At 37.1% G+C, this 16,466-nt stretch overlaps 1 protein-coding gene across 1 annotated transcript; it reads right to left on the bottom strand.

Moving 5' to 3' along the window:
* Positions 1-868: 868 nt before the first annotated feature.
* Positions 869-12,851, bottom strand: LOC6051622. The gene is made up of 6 exons (XM_038248762.1): positions 12,227-12,851; positions 6,398-6,622; positions 6,265-6,322; positions 5,883-6,193; positions 5,581-5,758; positions 869-2,131 (listed from the first exon to the last, which is right to left on the bottom strand). The coding sequence occupies exons 1-6, from the start codon at positions 12,254-12,256 to the stop codon at positions 1,935-1,937; spliced, it is 999 nt and encodes a 332-aa protein (XP_038104690.1). The 5' UTR covers positions 12,257-12,851; the 3' UTR covers positions 869-1,934.
* Between the last annotated feature and the right edge of the window lie 3,615 nt (positions 12,852-16,466).

Here is a 16,466-nt window from a genome sequence, read left to right as displayed (position 1 = left end):
AAATTGTGATAAAATGCACCGTTTTCAAGTTATAGCCATTTTTAGGTAAATTTTCGGAAAATAGTCGCAGTTTTTAAGTGCCCATGCTTGCACACTTTTTAAAAAAAAATTCCAATTTACAATGTTAAAATATGAAACATTCGTGAAATTTTCCAATCTTTTCGGAAACAATATTTTCAAAAAAAATCAAATGGGCCAAACATACAATATTACACCTTTTTCAAATGTTAGTATTGATTAATATTGTTTTCGAAAAGATCGGAAAATTTCACGAATGTTTCATATTTTGACATTATAAATCGGACATTAAAAAATGGTAGGTTGTTCATGAATCGGTCAAAGATTTTTTGCCCGTTCTGGAAATTTCTGAAAAGTTGGTATTTTATGGCTCCTAAAACATATCAGAAAAAAATAGTGTTTTTTGCAAATAAAGTTTTAGTGGCAAAAAGTGAAATTAAAAATCACATTTTTCCTTGACCATACCTACAACTTTGCCGAAGACACCAAATCGATCAAAAATTCTTCAAAAGGTAGAGATTTTTGAATTTTTACACATCATTTTTATATGGACAGCTGCCAAATTTGTATGGAAAGTTATATGGACAAACTAATGTTACAAAATGGCTTCTTTGGGCATACCGAAGACACTAAAATGGTTTCAGCCGGATTAAAAAGTACAAAAAATCGAATGACCAAAATATCAAAGAATTGCTCTTCTGTCGGTTGGACGTGTTCAAGAAGATCGAATCTATCATACCTTGACGAAACTGACATCAATTTCAAAAATGTCCAATCGTGAAATAATCCATAACCAAAATATTGGAGATTTGCTCAGATGATATTATCCTCAAAATTAACAAAAATCACGTTTGTTTATTGTTATATGCTTTATTACACACTCTTTTCTTGTTTTGTATACACATCATGAGATTACACTTTTGTTTATGGAACTTATCAATACTAGGGTCGATCTGATATACAGGTAAACAATCGCACTTAACTGTTTTCTTTATTTGTTTGTGTGTTCATTTGTGTGTATTTTTGTGTTTTTCATGTTTGTTGCATGCTTTCGCAAAATAATTTTGTTTGCACTTTCGTTTTTTTTGTAATCAAATTTTCTCTAAAAGTTGCCTATTTCTTTATTTTTGCCGCCTAACTTTGTTTGCTGCCAATTGTTGTGTGGTTGTGTTTGTGTCTGTGTGCATATCCAATGCGTGTCTTTGTGTTTGTATGTGTTTTATTATTGTTGGCTGCATCTGCTAAACGTACTCTGTTTTTTTGTTGTTTGTTTTATTCACTTCGATATACTCAAGGAACCAGTTTCTCTAGATATGTGCGACCAAAGAACCCAAAAACATAGCCATCCTTACACGGTCTAAATAGCTCCCTATCTATAATATGTACTACTAAACGAAAGTCACCCACTCTTTTTTTTATCTCAAACGGAAAGAATTCAGTCAGTATTGGTTACACTCGCGAAAAGTGTCTACAGCTTCTCCGCCACACTCGTTCCTAATAATTCCTGTAAAATGTACCTAAAAATGTGGTTGTTTTGGTTTATTTGGTTTGTCTCGTGTTTTCTTGTATTAGCTCCATTAGAAGTTGGTCTCTCGATGATTATCTCTCTGTCGCTCGCGTCCCATCCCAAACGACTACTACACTTAAAACAGCTTAATCCATTCTCAGCACGCAGGGAGAGAGCAACTTATATTGCGTTTTTACTACAAATTCTTTCATAATAATTCATATATAGGCTGTAATAAATATCAGAGTATATAGGTAGAAGTAAGATTGCAATAAATAACATTTGGTTTTCTTCATTGGACTGATGATAATACGAGCAAGGCCTAGATTTCCATTCCTGTAGAGCTACCCACTAAGAAGATATAGAGTACGAAAATTTCCTCCGGTTGGATCAGCCAAACGTGCATTCTCTAGTCGTTGTTCGAGGACTTTGAGGAGGGTATAACTTTGGCGCGCAGCATCGCGACCAGCTTCGAGGCCAGGGGCGTACTCGGTTGAGACGACTTGGGCGGGACCGACTGCTCCTTCGAAGGTTGTTGTGCCACCACCTGTTGAACCGGCTGAGCTGTGGTGGCTTTGGGAGCAGTTTGCGGGCCGTTGTCGGAATCTGGAACGAGATTTAGCGATTAATGCCAATGGCAATTATTGGGACCACCCTGGCATGGCTAGAATCACTCTACAGGACAAAATAGTGCGGGTCTTTTAATATAGGTCAAGGTATAGTAGACAAATATTTTTCAAATGAACTTCAGATGAACATTCTTCTGAAATAATTTTAATGAAAATATAGTACACAGCAAATTTTGGATTGCCATTTCAGTAAAATAAATAACTGAATGCAATTCAGTAATCATCACTTTTGCTGAAATTCGGCAATGAACAAAAACAATGCTGAAAAATCGGTAACTGCATACAGTCATCCCTCATATTCGGAACAGTTTACAGATCGGCAAATGTTCAAAAAATCATAGCAAATCGTTAATTAATGATTCGCTTTAACCTTCATTTGAAAACTTTTCTTGCGACCTTTCGAAAGCTGTATCGAACAACTGCAAATTTTAACTTGTATATGATTTTTTTGAAGAAAAACTTTGCCCCTCAAATCCAAAAATTCGGAACACGTTTTTCTTACGGATGAAAACAAACTTTAGTTCTCTCCACGAGTACATATTTATTTACAAAACAATGACTTCACGCACTGAAACCAACGAAATTCAATCTTAGTTGTGAAATAGCAAGAGAATGTCTAAATAAACGTCTAAAAAAGAAGGATCGACAGATATGATGCATTTGGTGTGCTATTGACAAATTATCACAAAAGTGTTCCGAATATGTGGGATGACTGTATCTGTCAAACTGAAATATCAGTTTTGACTTACTGTTTGGATGCTGCCGAGAGAAAATCCTCTTTCAAGTGTGGTGTTTTTTTTTTTTTAATTTAATATTGTGATCTTTAGAAACAAAGGTAAGAAAAATGTGAACAACAAATGCCTAGATGCTAATTGGATTGGAGGATTGATGAAATACACTCACCCCGGTGGTTGATCACTTTTTCGTTTGACACTTTTTTTAGTTTGTACCCCGTTGGTTGGTCAAAGTCAAACTAAAAAGTGACTAACTGTCCTTTTTACACGGCGCTCACACACACTATCAAAACAACCATGTGATAGTGTGTGTGTGAACTCCGTGTAAAAGGGGTGTCAAACTAAAAAATGACTCCGTTCGTTTGAAAACAATTGTTGTCAAACCATCGGGATTTGAGTGTAAATGTATAAATAACAGTAACAGTGGAAACATTTTTGATGGCAAGCAAAATCAAATTTTGATAACTGAAATACCAGCAACGGTTGCTGAATCTTCAGCAATTGATCTGTCAAACTGACACATGAAAATTACTGAATTTTCAGCCAAACAATTTGACATTTCTTTTACTGAAATTTCAGTTTTTCTTTACAATGAGCTTGAATGAAAATTCAGTAAAACTTTACACCCTTACCAAAAATCATGATTTTTTGAGTTCCAAATCCCACTTTTCATACGATTTTTTCAGTTCAACCCATATAACCATTTTTATGGTTGTAGTACCTGAACTCAAAAAATCGTATGAAAAGTGGGATTTGGAACTAAAAAAATCATGATTTTTGGTAAGGGTGTACTGAATTTCTGTGAACAAAATTTGGTGTGTAAGACCTGGCGTCCCGTTTCACCTAAATCACAAATTACGATTTTCTCTATGTTTGAAACGCATACCTAACAGCGCACAGTTGGAAAAATTGAGACAAAAACGTCACTTAGAACTTTCAACCAAGACTTTTCTTGCATAAAAGAATCCTAGGTGTCGACTGGTGATGGTGCGAATCCGCGGAAATTAAGACCGTAAGGCCCTTTTAAGGACGATTTTCTCTTTTGTTTTTTTTTTTTGCTGTTTTTATTAGTTTTAAATATGTTGCTGAAATATTCAATGCTTTGACACAACCTTTTATTCTTTTCTTCTCCATCGGAATGAGTTTCAAGTACATTTTGCGGGTTCTCACCAATCGATTCCTCGGAATTAAGAAAGAGTTATGTCAAAGCATTGAACATTTTAGCAACATATTTTTAACTAATTTAAACTAAAAAATAAAGGGTAAATTGGCCTATTCCCTGGGTTCACACTATCACTAATCGATTCCTCGGAATTTTCCACTTTAGTAAAAGTTATGTCAAAATATTGAACATTTCAGCAACATATTTTAAACTAATAAAAAACAACAAAAAATAGGGTAAATCGGCCATAAACGGGCCTTGCGCAAATTTCCGCGGATTTGCACCATCACCAATCGATTTCTCGATTTTTTCACAATAGAAAATTCTTGGTTGAAAATTCTAATCGACCGGCATCAGTTAGGTCCGTTTTATGCCTCAATTTTCCCACCGTACAACGCCATATTGGCCGCCATCTTTGTTTGCACATTCCCAGATTCGAGTTCAGAGACCCAATGTCACAGCAGTCCGATTTTCAATGTTGAAAAATGAAACATTCGTGAAATTTCTGATCTTTTCGAAAACAACATTTTTATTTTTTTTTAAAGCAAGACTAACATTTCAAAAGGTCCAAACATTCAATATTACGTCCTTTTGAATTGTTAGTATTGATTCAAAAATATTGAAACGCATTTTCCTGCGTTGATAATCGTTTGGTTTGAGTGTTTTGAGTGTTTCCATAAAATTTGCCTATTTTTTTCTAAAACAAAGAACACTCTTTATGTAGTTTTTTTGCTTTCCTCACCTTACTGAAGAAAGGCTATAAAATCACTCGAAAAACGAAATTCTTAATTTGACCTCCTAGACCCACCTTCATGTATACTTATCGACTCAGAATCACATTCTGAGCAAATGTCTGTGTGTGTGGTGGAATGTTGATCAAAAAAAATGCACTGGATTATCTCAGCACTGGCTGAACCGATTTGGACCGTATTGGTCTCATTAGATCCGTCTTGGAGTCCCATAAGTCGCTATTGAAAATTATAAAGTTTAGTAAAGTACTTCAAAAGTTATGCTAAAAAACGATTCTAACAAAAGTTCGGAAGATTGTAAAAAGGGTGGTTTTTGTAAGAAACCCCGTCATGTTATACATGTTTAGAAAGGTATTCGAAAGACCTTCCCAACGAGTTCAAAAGTTTGAAGATCTGGCAACCTTATCAAAAGTTATGCGCACCTAAGTGTTATTTATGCACTTTTTAGAGGCCGGATCTCATATATTTCGATGAAAACGTTGTCTGGATCTATCATGCGACCTGTCGATGGATAGGTGATCAAAAGACCTTTCCAACGAGTTCAAAAGATTGAAGATCTGAGTAAAGCGGCTGTAAAGAGTTTATTTTTCATGTGTTAATAAAAACATTTGAAACAACAGAAAACCATTTGTAAAGATTCAATTAGTGTTAGAGTTGAAAAAAATGTATACCTGCATAATCAATTACAGATTAGAACCAGGGGGTGGGCGAAAACTGGGTGTTAGTTTAGTATCGATAGAAATTATCTACCTAGGCAGTTACGAAAGACCCCCACACTCACCATCTCCGTTCTCGTCATCCTCAATGTTTAGGTTGGAAATGTCCGACAGCGTGAGATCCTTCTCCTCCTCCTCGAGCAGCAAACTCGAGTACGAGTGCGACGTATTGTTATCCGTGGCCGATTGCGACGGCGGCAGCTGGTCCGACTCCGTGCTGTTGCAGTTGATCCGGTTCAGCGCCTGAAATTAAATGTGTACCATTATCCGGGGCAAATCGGGACACATGGGATGAATTGGGGAGTGATTTTAGCAATGTTTTTTAACAATAGCCGTAATCAACGGGAGTCGGCTGAATGTCACGCACCTGATGCATCTGCTGCTGTCCACCGCCAAGACTGCTGCTGTTGGAATAGTCCAGAAACGAGCTGCAGTTCGAGGACTGTTCGCTGTCACTGCTGCACACCATCACGACCTCGTCGATGCAGATGTCATCCGAGTTGGACGACGAGGTGCTGTAGTTGAAGTTGTAGTTCTCGTCACTCTCGCCGGACTGCTGGTCGCCGGCCATGGCCACGGCCTGGAGCTCGGCCTGGGAGGCGGATTCCGCCGCGATTTTCGACAGGATGTGGGGGTAGAAATCGCGCGCCGTACTGTTGTTGGGCTCATACTGGAGGACTAGGAAGAGGGGAAGGGCACGCATTAATTGGTTTGATTGACTCCGGACATGGCTCGGCTTTCAGACTTACTTAATTTGCAGTACTTGAGAGCGCTCACGTAGTCACGTAACATCACCGCCGACAGGAACTGTGGAAAATAGTCGGAATAAATTTTAAAATTTAAAATAAATAATAGTTTCATCATCAAAGACGTAATACCCACCTCCGCCAGCAGTTCCGTGGGCGCGGAAATGCTCTCGTCCGCGTCGGTGTACTCCGAAAGGCTCTGGCTGAGGTCATCGTTCGAGGGCGATTGAATGATGAGGGTTTCGCTGGCCCCGGGATCCACCGTTCCACCACCTGCTCCCACACCGGCCGCTGGTCCTGCCCCCGGTGATCCAGCGGGACTGCTCAGCAACGTATTGCCGTTGGCCTCGTCCAGGTATGCCTGTGTGTGTGTGGGTGGGAAAGTGGGTGGTTTAATTATGTTTTGGGTCAAAGGGGAGGGGGGGGGGGGGAGGTCAATTAAACTTTATTGGTTTATTTACGGTGATTATCGTATTAATTACCCAGCAAACATTATTACCACACAGTGCTGATTATTTAATCTACACAATAAATGGAATTCAAATCATAAAGCACTATTAAACTCAAAATGTGACTGTAATTAAATTCAAAACATTATTTGATTTGAGTTCATGTCAAACACAAATCGACATTTGTTTTATTTGGCTCCACAATTATGTCTCAACAAATTGCTTCCAGTTAAAATTATTGATTGCACCAATCATACAAACAAACCGTTTCAAACAACATTGTTGCAACATAACAAAGGGACTCGCTGGACTAAGCATTAATTATTCAGTGTTTCACAAACTTTCCCTTTTTCATAAACGGTCTACAGCACGCAACAAATCCGCTACGCGTTGTTCTAGGTTCACTGAACTACACTAAGGTAGAATTTTGCATGACTAAAGTGATACTTTAATCATGTTTTTTTATTCCGGCAATTTAATAAAATCGATATACAGACAAAGACACATGTTATTTTTTTCATAGTCAAAAGTAACGCAATGTTTTATTATTTTTTAACTATAAACTCACTACGGCTGACAACGTTTTCTAAAATTACTTTAGAGAGAAACATTTGAGTTAAGATGTTTTTTTCCTAATAAGGTTGGACACAATCAGATTGTTTATTCTATAACAAAAAAAAACTCAAAACTGTTGAAGAGACTACAAAAAGTGATACACATTAAGTCTATGTGATTTTTTACTGGTTTTGCTTAGTGATACTTAATTCTGTTTAAAAAGTTGTGTGGGGGACATCCAGACCAAATCCTGTCATTTTTGCAGCTGTTTAAATTTTAGGTACGTTTTGGCCAAAAATCATCTCTCGAAAAATTAACCTTATAATTTTTTTTTGAATTGCTCAAAAAGTACCTCTAAAAAAAGAAAATCTCCACATCCAACACGATTCCCTCGAACAGTTGGCTGACTTGTTTGATGTGTATATTTACGCATCATTTTAGATTCATTTGACCCAATGTCCATCAACAATATTAATATCTTCTATAACTAACTCTATAACTAACGATGGGTCGGATGGTGGACCCAGACATATTTTACATACATTTAAGTGAGATCTGGCTTCAAAAAGTACATCAATACCACTTAAGTGGTCATATCTCTAGACAGGGTTGCCAGATCGTCAATGTTTTGGACTCGTTAGAAAGGTCTTTTGATAACCTAACTAACGATGGGTTGGATGGTGGATCCGGACATAGTTAACATACATTTAAGTGAGATCCGGATATATGTGAAAACACATTTTTATACATAACTTTTGAACTACGTATCGAAACCTCAATCTGTATAAAACTCGATCTATGGAACCCTAAACCAAGTCGAATGCAACAGGTTCGGGTCAAATCGGTTCAGCCAGTGCCGAGAAACGCTAGTTTGTTGGTCACATACATACATACACACACATACACACAGACATTTGTTCAGTTTTCGATTCTGAGTCGATATGTACACATGAAGGCAGGTCTACGACTTTTTTTTTACAAAGTTCATTTTTATAGCAGAATTATAGCCTTACCTCAGTGAGGAAGGCAAATATATTAGTAAAAGTTGAATTTTCAAAACATGTATTTATTTTATACTGTATTTTCATTTTCGAAATTTTTGACATGTTACAGTAAAAGGCCTCTTTTGCGCTAAAGTTTAGGATCTGGAACGGGAGCTATGATTTTTTGAAAAACAATGTGATTTATGGAAGAATCTTAAGTAAATACTGTAATCCTAAATTTTCATCTACATGCAAACTCAAATTTGTATTCGAAAATACACACCTTTTTAATAAACCCGACACACCACACTCTTTACTAAGCAATCCAGAAAGGAAACAATCATCACATAGGACCTTTCAAAAAATTCCATCAGACATAGTGTTATTTCACGAATTATTTCATGTTAAAAATTAAGAACCAGAAGGTACAGAGCGGATTCGCCAATTCGAATGGAACTGCATTCGAATGAGCGAATCCAAATTCGCTTATTGGAACAGCTGACAGCTGTCAAAAGCTTGAAACAACGTGTTCGGAAATTGCCGAACAATGTTGTTGTAACGTCAACGAAACATGAAAAATAAAGTTTGATATGCAACATGATGGGGTTGCATCCATGTAGTCAAATTGATCATTCTTCGGTCACACTCAACCCCGGTAGTTGGTCACTTTTTCGTTTGACACTTTTTTAGTTTGTACCCCGTTGGTTGGTCAAAGTCAAACTAAAATGTGACGAACTGTCACTTTTTACACGGCGCTCACGCACACTTTCAAAACAAACGTTTGGTAGTGTGTGTGTGTGTGTGTGTGTGAACGCCGTGTAAAATGGGTGTCAAACTTAAAAGTGACCCCGTTCGTTTGACAACATTTGGTGTCAAACCCAACGATGTCAGATTATTTTATGGGAGATCTGTATTTTCTTAAAACTAATTCTGTATTTTATCTGTATCATGTCGAATTCGAAGCAATAGAAGACATTTTTAATTTTTTAACAGCAGATTTAATTTAATTCAATCGATAAATTGTTAAAATTTTTAAATATAATGTTTTTAAAAAAAACTGTGTATACAGATTTTTGTAATTTTTGAGATCGAAAAATCTGTAAAATACAGATTTATCTGTATATCTGGCATGGCTGGTCAAACCATCGGAGTTTGAGTGTTTCCTAAAATCGATTCTAGAGTAGACGAGACTGGCTAATAGGACTCTAAAGTTGTTCTCGCACCCGTGTAGGGAGGGAAACAGATTTAAAGGGTTACCAACATGCTAGGCCGCGCCTACTGATTGGACTGACCAACATTCAATATTCTTTTCCTGTTGTTAAACCTTTGCATGGCAATATCTCAGCAACTTAGGGTCGTATCAACAAAGATTATTATTATTAGTTTTATTAAAGACACTTTGTCATCAACAAAGATCAAAAATGCAAAATATAGAGAGTTTTCTCAGCTTTTCAAAAATATTTTTTTCAAAAGTGGGCAAACATGTGCAGTAATTTAAAAAAAAATAAAAAATGTGACTATTTTCAAAAAAGTCACCTAAAATGGATTTAATTTGAAAACGGTGCACTTTATCAAAATTTCACTGCAGTACTTTTTGATTGCAAATTTGATTTTGCATCGAAAAATGAAGTTGAAAAATTTTTGCGACCAATGTTTCGATTTTTTGAAAAAATCAGTATTGATTAAAAAAATTAATAACTCGGTCAATGCCTTTTTGCACAACCTAGAAATTTCTGAAAAGTTGGCATTTGATGTCCTCTAAAACAGCGATTCTCAACCTTCTTCTAGGCTGGTACCCCCTACCATGTAAATCAAGTAGGCTCGGTACCCCCGTTGAGAATCGCTGCTCTAAAACATATCAAAAAATGAAAAAAATAGAATAGTGTTTTTTTTCAATTCAAGTTTTAGTGACAAAAACTCACCAAAAATTTTTTACCGTGTAACATTTTCTCCAGTGTAGTCCGTATCCATACCAACAACTTTGCCGTAGACACTAAATTGATAAAAAAATCATTCAAAAGATACAGATTTTTGAATTTTCATACATCATTTTTATATGGACAGCTGCCGAATTTGTATGGAAATTTATAACGTCATGATTCGAATTCCCGGACGCTTCGAAACCCGGACACCGCATCTTGTTTTATCAATTATTTGGATATAAGTTCACATTATAAATGTCAAACATGGGTTATTTGATGGATTCTAACATCAACTTTCATTTAAAGTTTGTTTGAACGCTGTAGTTAATGCCAATGCAATTAAATAAAATAAAATTATAAGTTTACCAAAAATGCGAAACATTCCAACGGAAATATTTCATAGGCGTCCGAAGCACCGGGAAGGCAAAGCAGAAATTTATGTTTTTGATTTTCTTAAATACTAGCCACTTTTTATATAAACTATCGATTGTTTTGATGTTAACAGCTTATTTGAGACCTAAAGAATGCCATTCACTAACATTTCAGTCCAAATTTGTGCGAATCATAAGCAAAATCGAGTGTCCGGAATTCGAATCATTTCAAATCAGATTTCAAATCAGCTTTTAACAGTTCCGGGATTCGAAGCACAACAAGTTATTTTAATTTTCAAATTCTGCTGAAAAATTATTAAAAAAAAAGACATATTTTGCATGCATTTTCTATGAAACTGACTGTTTATACTAAATCCTGGTGATATTTCTACATTTCCAACTTATTACATGATTTTTTGCCAGCTATAACAAAAATAATGTGGTACTAAGTGTCTGGATTTCGAATCATGACGTTATGAACAAACTAATGATGCAAAATGGCTTCTTTGGGCATACCGAAGGCACCAAAAATGTTTCAGTCGGATTAAAAAATACAAAAAAAAAATCGAATGAACGAAATCTGATAGAACTGCTCTGGTGATCTTTTCCCTTCTAGATTCGATTGCTTATAAAAGGGAAGGTAGTGTATCGTCACAAACTGGACCTTATTACGACACCTTAGGGAGACGACCTATGGAATGTTAACATTAACCATAATATGTTAACATAAAGTTGATTAATAAACTGTCACTGAATCCGCTTTATAATTGCTGGCCCCGATACTCTTCACGGGTGTTCCACTCAGGAACAGGGAAAGATTTACTTAACTTTTTTTACTCAAGTTTAAAGGATTCATCAGTTTTTAGTCTTCTGAAATCCTGAAATTCAGCGAATTCTACAAATTTCTTTAAACGACATAAAATACCGCTATTTCAAACGTGACCTAGAGTACACCACGGAAACTACAAACCGCAATCTAGCATGAATTTCATAACTTGTATTCCCAAGAGAGTCATCAACATGCACTGAGTACACTATACCGGATTGCCTTTGACTTTACCACCAGCGAAACAAAACACTCGAGCATTCATGTACTCACATGAAGAGAGGCAGTGTAACTGTTGATAAGTTTGACCTGTTGGTTGGGTTGTTATTTTATTTCTTTTTAATAAGAAAATTCCAAAAACCTCTTTGGATGATTGCAGAATTACCATACTGTTTAAAAAACTTTGCTACGTTATTGGTGGATAAAATTGGCTAAATTTGAACTCTAACTACAAACTACATATAGCTACAGTCGCTCTACGGAAACTACAACAGAAAAAAAAATCAATAATAATATGCGCGTTTCTTTACAGAAGGACCAACACAAAATCTCAGCAGCAGGTCTCTAATGATGCGGAAAACCTTCTCCGAACGGTCAGCCGGGTTTGATTTACGGGGTGAAAATGTCACCCAAGCAAAATGCAACCCATCAGGGGCACTAAATAACTCATAAAAACACACTATCTCACAATGGCGGTTTCCAAGGTTTCATCATGCAGTTTTTTGCTCGTAAATAAATTTGAAGAAAAAAACTCCCTAAAAGTATACAACAGAGCTTCCATGCAACGCCAAAACCCCTAAATGTATGCACACACACGGAATCGGAATCAGACGGTCGTCTAGCAAACACAAACATTTACCGTGGAAGAAGTCATGAAGAGCCTCGACATTGAGCGGTGTTTGACGGCCCTCTTTTTTTTTACGCCTGGCGAGGTGAGTTGTGTGTATTACTGTTTGCCTACCAGCAGGGGCGATTGCTTCTGTACATTGAGCGCCTTACACTAGACTTTTCAGTGTGGTTTTTTTTATTTGTATTACTGTTTTTTTTTTTCAAAACCATACAAGGCTGTCTATATTTAGGCTGCTGCTGCGGCAGGTGCAAAATGAAAAGCCGTGGAAAAGCGTTTTCGAGGGGCAAAAACAGAGAAAAGCTACGAACTGGCTGAGGCTGTGCAGGCGAAATTGTGGGTAACCAATTTAGAATATTTTTTGTTGTAATTTGTCTTTTTCCAAGAAAAATCCTACACTTTTCGGGGCCAATTTTTGCTGCACTTTTGTTCACGTTGAGCTTTCGCGACACTCAAACTAAGCGCACACTTTCAGGTCTTTCCCTTTGAAAAAAAAGCCTTACAAATGTACGTTTTTTTAAACACTAGAAAACCTATGATTGAGCACTGAAAAATTGCGATAGAACTGCGTGCAAAAAGTAGGCGATGACAACGACGACGACGACGGGACGTTTCTGCTGGTTGACTGGTTGGGACTGCTCTGATGGTGGAAAAGTCGAAGCAAAACAACTACGCGAGAGCTTTTCCACCGACACGAGAAAAGGACATCCACACCAACACCAACACAGAGAAGGACGCGTGAACATTCGCACAGTGCACAGGGGGTTTGTTTTGGTTTTTCCTCCTGGCACCGGCGCGAATGGAGTGAATTTTTCATGAGATGAAAGGAAGTACTAGAATGATGCTACTGAGTATGGTGCGTCTCCATCATACAAATAGTTTGTTTTTGCCGAGGTTTAAGAAGTTTTCTTATAGAAATCGTATTTAGGTTGAAATTTTAGATATACATTTTCAATTTACTAAATCATTTTAGATAGAGGTTTTTATTTTAAATCAAGAATATTTTCGAAATAAGAGGCATTATTTGTAGATTTTGCTCGGTTTGTTTTTTTAGAGGTTGTATCGATGTGCTCCGATTTGGGTGAAACTAAATCTAAACCAAATCTAACATTTTTTCAAAAATGTTTTATTTAGTTATTTTAAAAAATCAAGCTTTCGACTCGAATATTTCAAACTTACGTGGCATTTCCCAAGGATTCCAAATAAGTAAAAATTTAGCCCAAAACGTCTTCTTAGGCTACTAGGCAAAAGTTAACGTTGTAAAAAGTTTGTTATAGAAAAATCGTAAATCTATGAGAAAAATTGCGATTAGTCAAAAAGTTTAAATCGTAGTCAATGAAATAACCTTACTTTTTACCTATACGAGCATGGGTGTTGGAGGCTGTTGCAAAAAGATATCAAGGTTTAAAAAAAACATTTTTTAACAGTAATTTGCTAAAGCTATGAGAAAAAGTCGAACCAATCCTGGATGTATAAAGCACATTTTAAAGTGCTTCAAAAGACCTTTCGAATGCAACTAATAAAATTAAAATTGATCAAGATTTGCGTAAAACTTTTTTGTGATTTTTCACGTTTTTTGGACCTCAAACATCAGCGCCCGTTTTACCCCACTTCCCTTTGTCGTAGAGGGCGCATATTTGCTGAAAGTTTCATCCAAGTCGGAGCCGCTCGATACGCCCTTTTACACACTGGTAAAAAAATTGCTCTTAAGCGAATATCTCCGTAATTTCCAGATTTCCTGACATGTTTTTAAATATTACTTAGAAAAAAAACAATTTTGTTAGAGTCTTCACCATGAACAAAACACCCATTTTGCAACATTGGTGTTCCATACAAGTTTCCAAAAAAAATCCATACAAATGCTATGGTGCTTACTAAAATAATATGTGAATATTCAGAAATGTGCATCATGCGTATTGAAAATCTAAAGTTTTTTGTTTCGCTTTGAATAGATCATATAAACATATGAAAGCCAACAGCTTTTCAATTCAATTCAATTAGTTTTTATTAGTAAATAATCAATTCACAGTTTCGTAATTCTTATAACCTAATAGAGTTTTGGAGTGCCTTTCAACTATGATTTGTACTTGAGTTCATTTTGATGCAATTGGATATTCTAACAATGGATTTGCCAACAGAAGGAAAAATTATTTTAAAAAAACCTTCGAAATTTGCTAAGGAAAAGGATAGAAATAGAAACGCTTAAAACTAGATCACAGTTTGTTTTGTCTTTTGACGTCGAAAAACTTCGCTGCACAAGGCAGCTTATCCGTTGTAGGTATACTTCATCATCAGCTCACTAAGAGCTTGGAATTGTTCTGCCTTGTTCCGGCAGGCACGAAAGCGCGTGAGCATCTCTCCAGCAAGAGCGAAAAACTCGGGAAGCGTGAAGAGGTCATCTCCGGTAACGTCTGCTTGTCCCGGTGAAGAACCGCTCCCAGAAGCGGCTACTCTAGCGTACGAACCTCCCCGACCGGGAGGGAACGCTGGGTTGGTCAATGGAACCGCTCCGCCGCCAGCTGCTGCAGCGTTCGTGCTCGAAGTCTTTGGAGGTTGACGGGACGCTGGCGCTTTCTTCTTCTTGTCCTGCTCCTCGAGGTACTTTTTCCGCGCGGCACAGCCACGGAAATTCGCCGTGTGGTTTCCACCACAGTTCGCGCACTTGACGCGCGCTTTGTGCTGCTGGGCGTTTTCCCCCAGTTGGTCTTTCCGCGGAAGATTGCACCTTTCGGTGAAGTGGGTCTCACCGCGCTGCGTCGGTCGGATTCTTAGTGTAGAATCGCCACGTCACGAAGAAGCCGTCCAGTGCTTTGATCCGCCGTAGGTCCTGTATATTGACGGACCCATGATCGAAGTACAGGAGGTACAATGTGTACGTACCTGTCACCGTTGTCGATTTCGAGAGCACCTTAACCTCTCGAGGCTTAACCTTGATGCCCGACAGGTGTTCTTCCAGTTCGGAGATCGGACGGTCTGGATATCCTATCTTCACTGGGACCTTCTCTGCAGGATCAAATGTGAAGAATTTGAAGTTTCGCAACTTCAACTTCTTCACCACCAGGTCGAAATTCTGTTTATTGTGCGTAATAACTTGCACTAAAGTTTTACTAATTTTCAGACAATATTGGAGTCCCTCAAGCAACTCGTCAATATCGTCTGCCAACGTTTCCAAAACAAAAATTGGAGGTGGACGTCGTTCCTTCGGAAAGTTACCGTTTTTCTGCTTTCCTTGCTTGCGCGCAAGTTCATCATCGTCATCGTCGTCGCTAGCACTGATTTAAAAAATAATTAAATAAAACATTTTTGAAAAAAGAAAAAGATCTTATTTACTCTGTGGTCAATACGTCAAATGCTGTATCAAGTAGGCGAAAAGCTGTTTAACCCCTAATCCAACAAATTGTTAAAAAATATTTTAATTCATTCTAAATTGCATTTTTTTTTTCAATCAAATTTAAACTCCAATACTTCTAACTAACGTGAAATTTTCCGAGGATTCCGAGTATGATGAAATTGAGACCAAAAAGTGCCGCTATGGAAGCCTACAGGGCAAAAACTAACGTTGTAAAAAGTTTGTTATAGAAAAATCGAAAAACTATGAGAAAAACTGCGATTGGCCAAAAAGTTATTATAGTAGGCTTATTGTCCATGAAATTCCCTAACTTTTGACCTATGGGAGTATGGGTGTTGGGGGCTGTTGCAAAAAGATATTAAAGTTTTTAAAAAATCCATTTTTAACAGTAATTGGCAAAAGCTATGAGAAAAAGTTGAACCAATCCTGGATGTATATGGTTCATTTTGAAGTGCTTCAATAGACCTTTCGAATGCATCTAAGAGAGTTGGAAATGATGGAGTTTTACTGAAATGCGAGCAATTTTAAGATTTTTTATGTTTTTTTGGACCTCAAACTTCAATGCCCGTTTTACCCCACTTCCCTTTGTCGTAGAGGGCTCATATTTGGCATGAGTTCATCTCATGTATAGACAAACAAACGCTGAAAGTTTCATCCAAATCGGAACACCTCGATACGACCTCTAGAACAAACCGAGCAATATTTACAAATACTGCCTCTTAATCATTTAAATAATATTTGGTTTTGTCTACCAAGTTTTTCTGTATAGTTAAAAAAACGTTTTATTTTTTTATTTTTTGGAAAAAAACCTGTTACTACGACGACTCAGACTCTGACTTCAGCTTCTCAGAAAATGGCGACTTGAACTCCAACCTCAACACCTGGTCCTCAAAAAGACCCGAC

This window comes from Culex quinquefasciatus, chromosome 1, assembly GCF_015732765.1.
Source record: "Culex quinquefasciatus strain JHB chromosome 1, VPISU_Cqui_1.0_pri_paternal, whole genome shotgun sequence".
NCBI classification, from domain to species: domain Eukaryota; kingdom Metazoa; phylum Arthropoda; class Insecta; order Diptera; family Culicidae; genus Culex; species Culex quinquefasciatus.
Note: the sequence above shows the minus strand (reverse complement) of the source record. Positions and strands in the feature narration are given on the sequence as shown.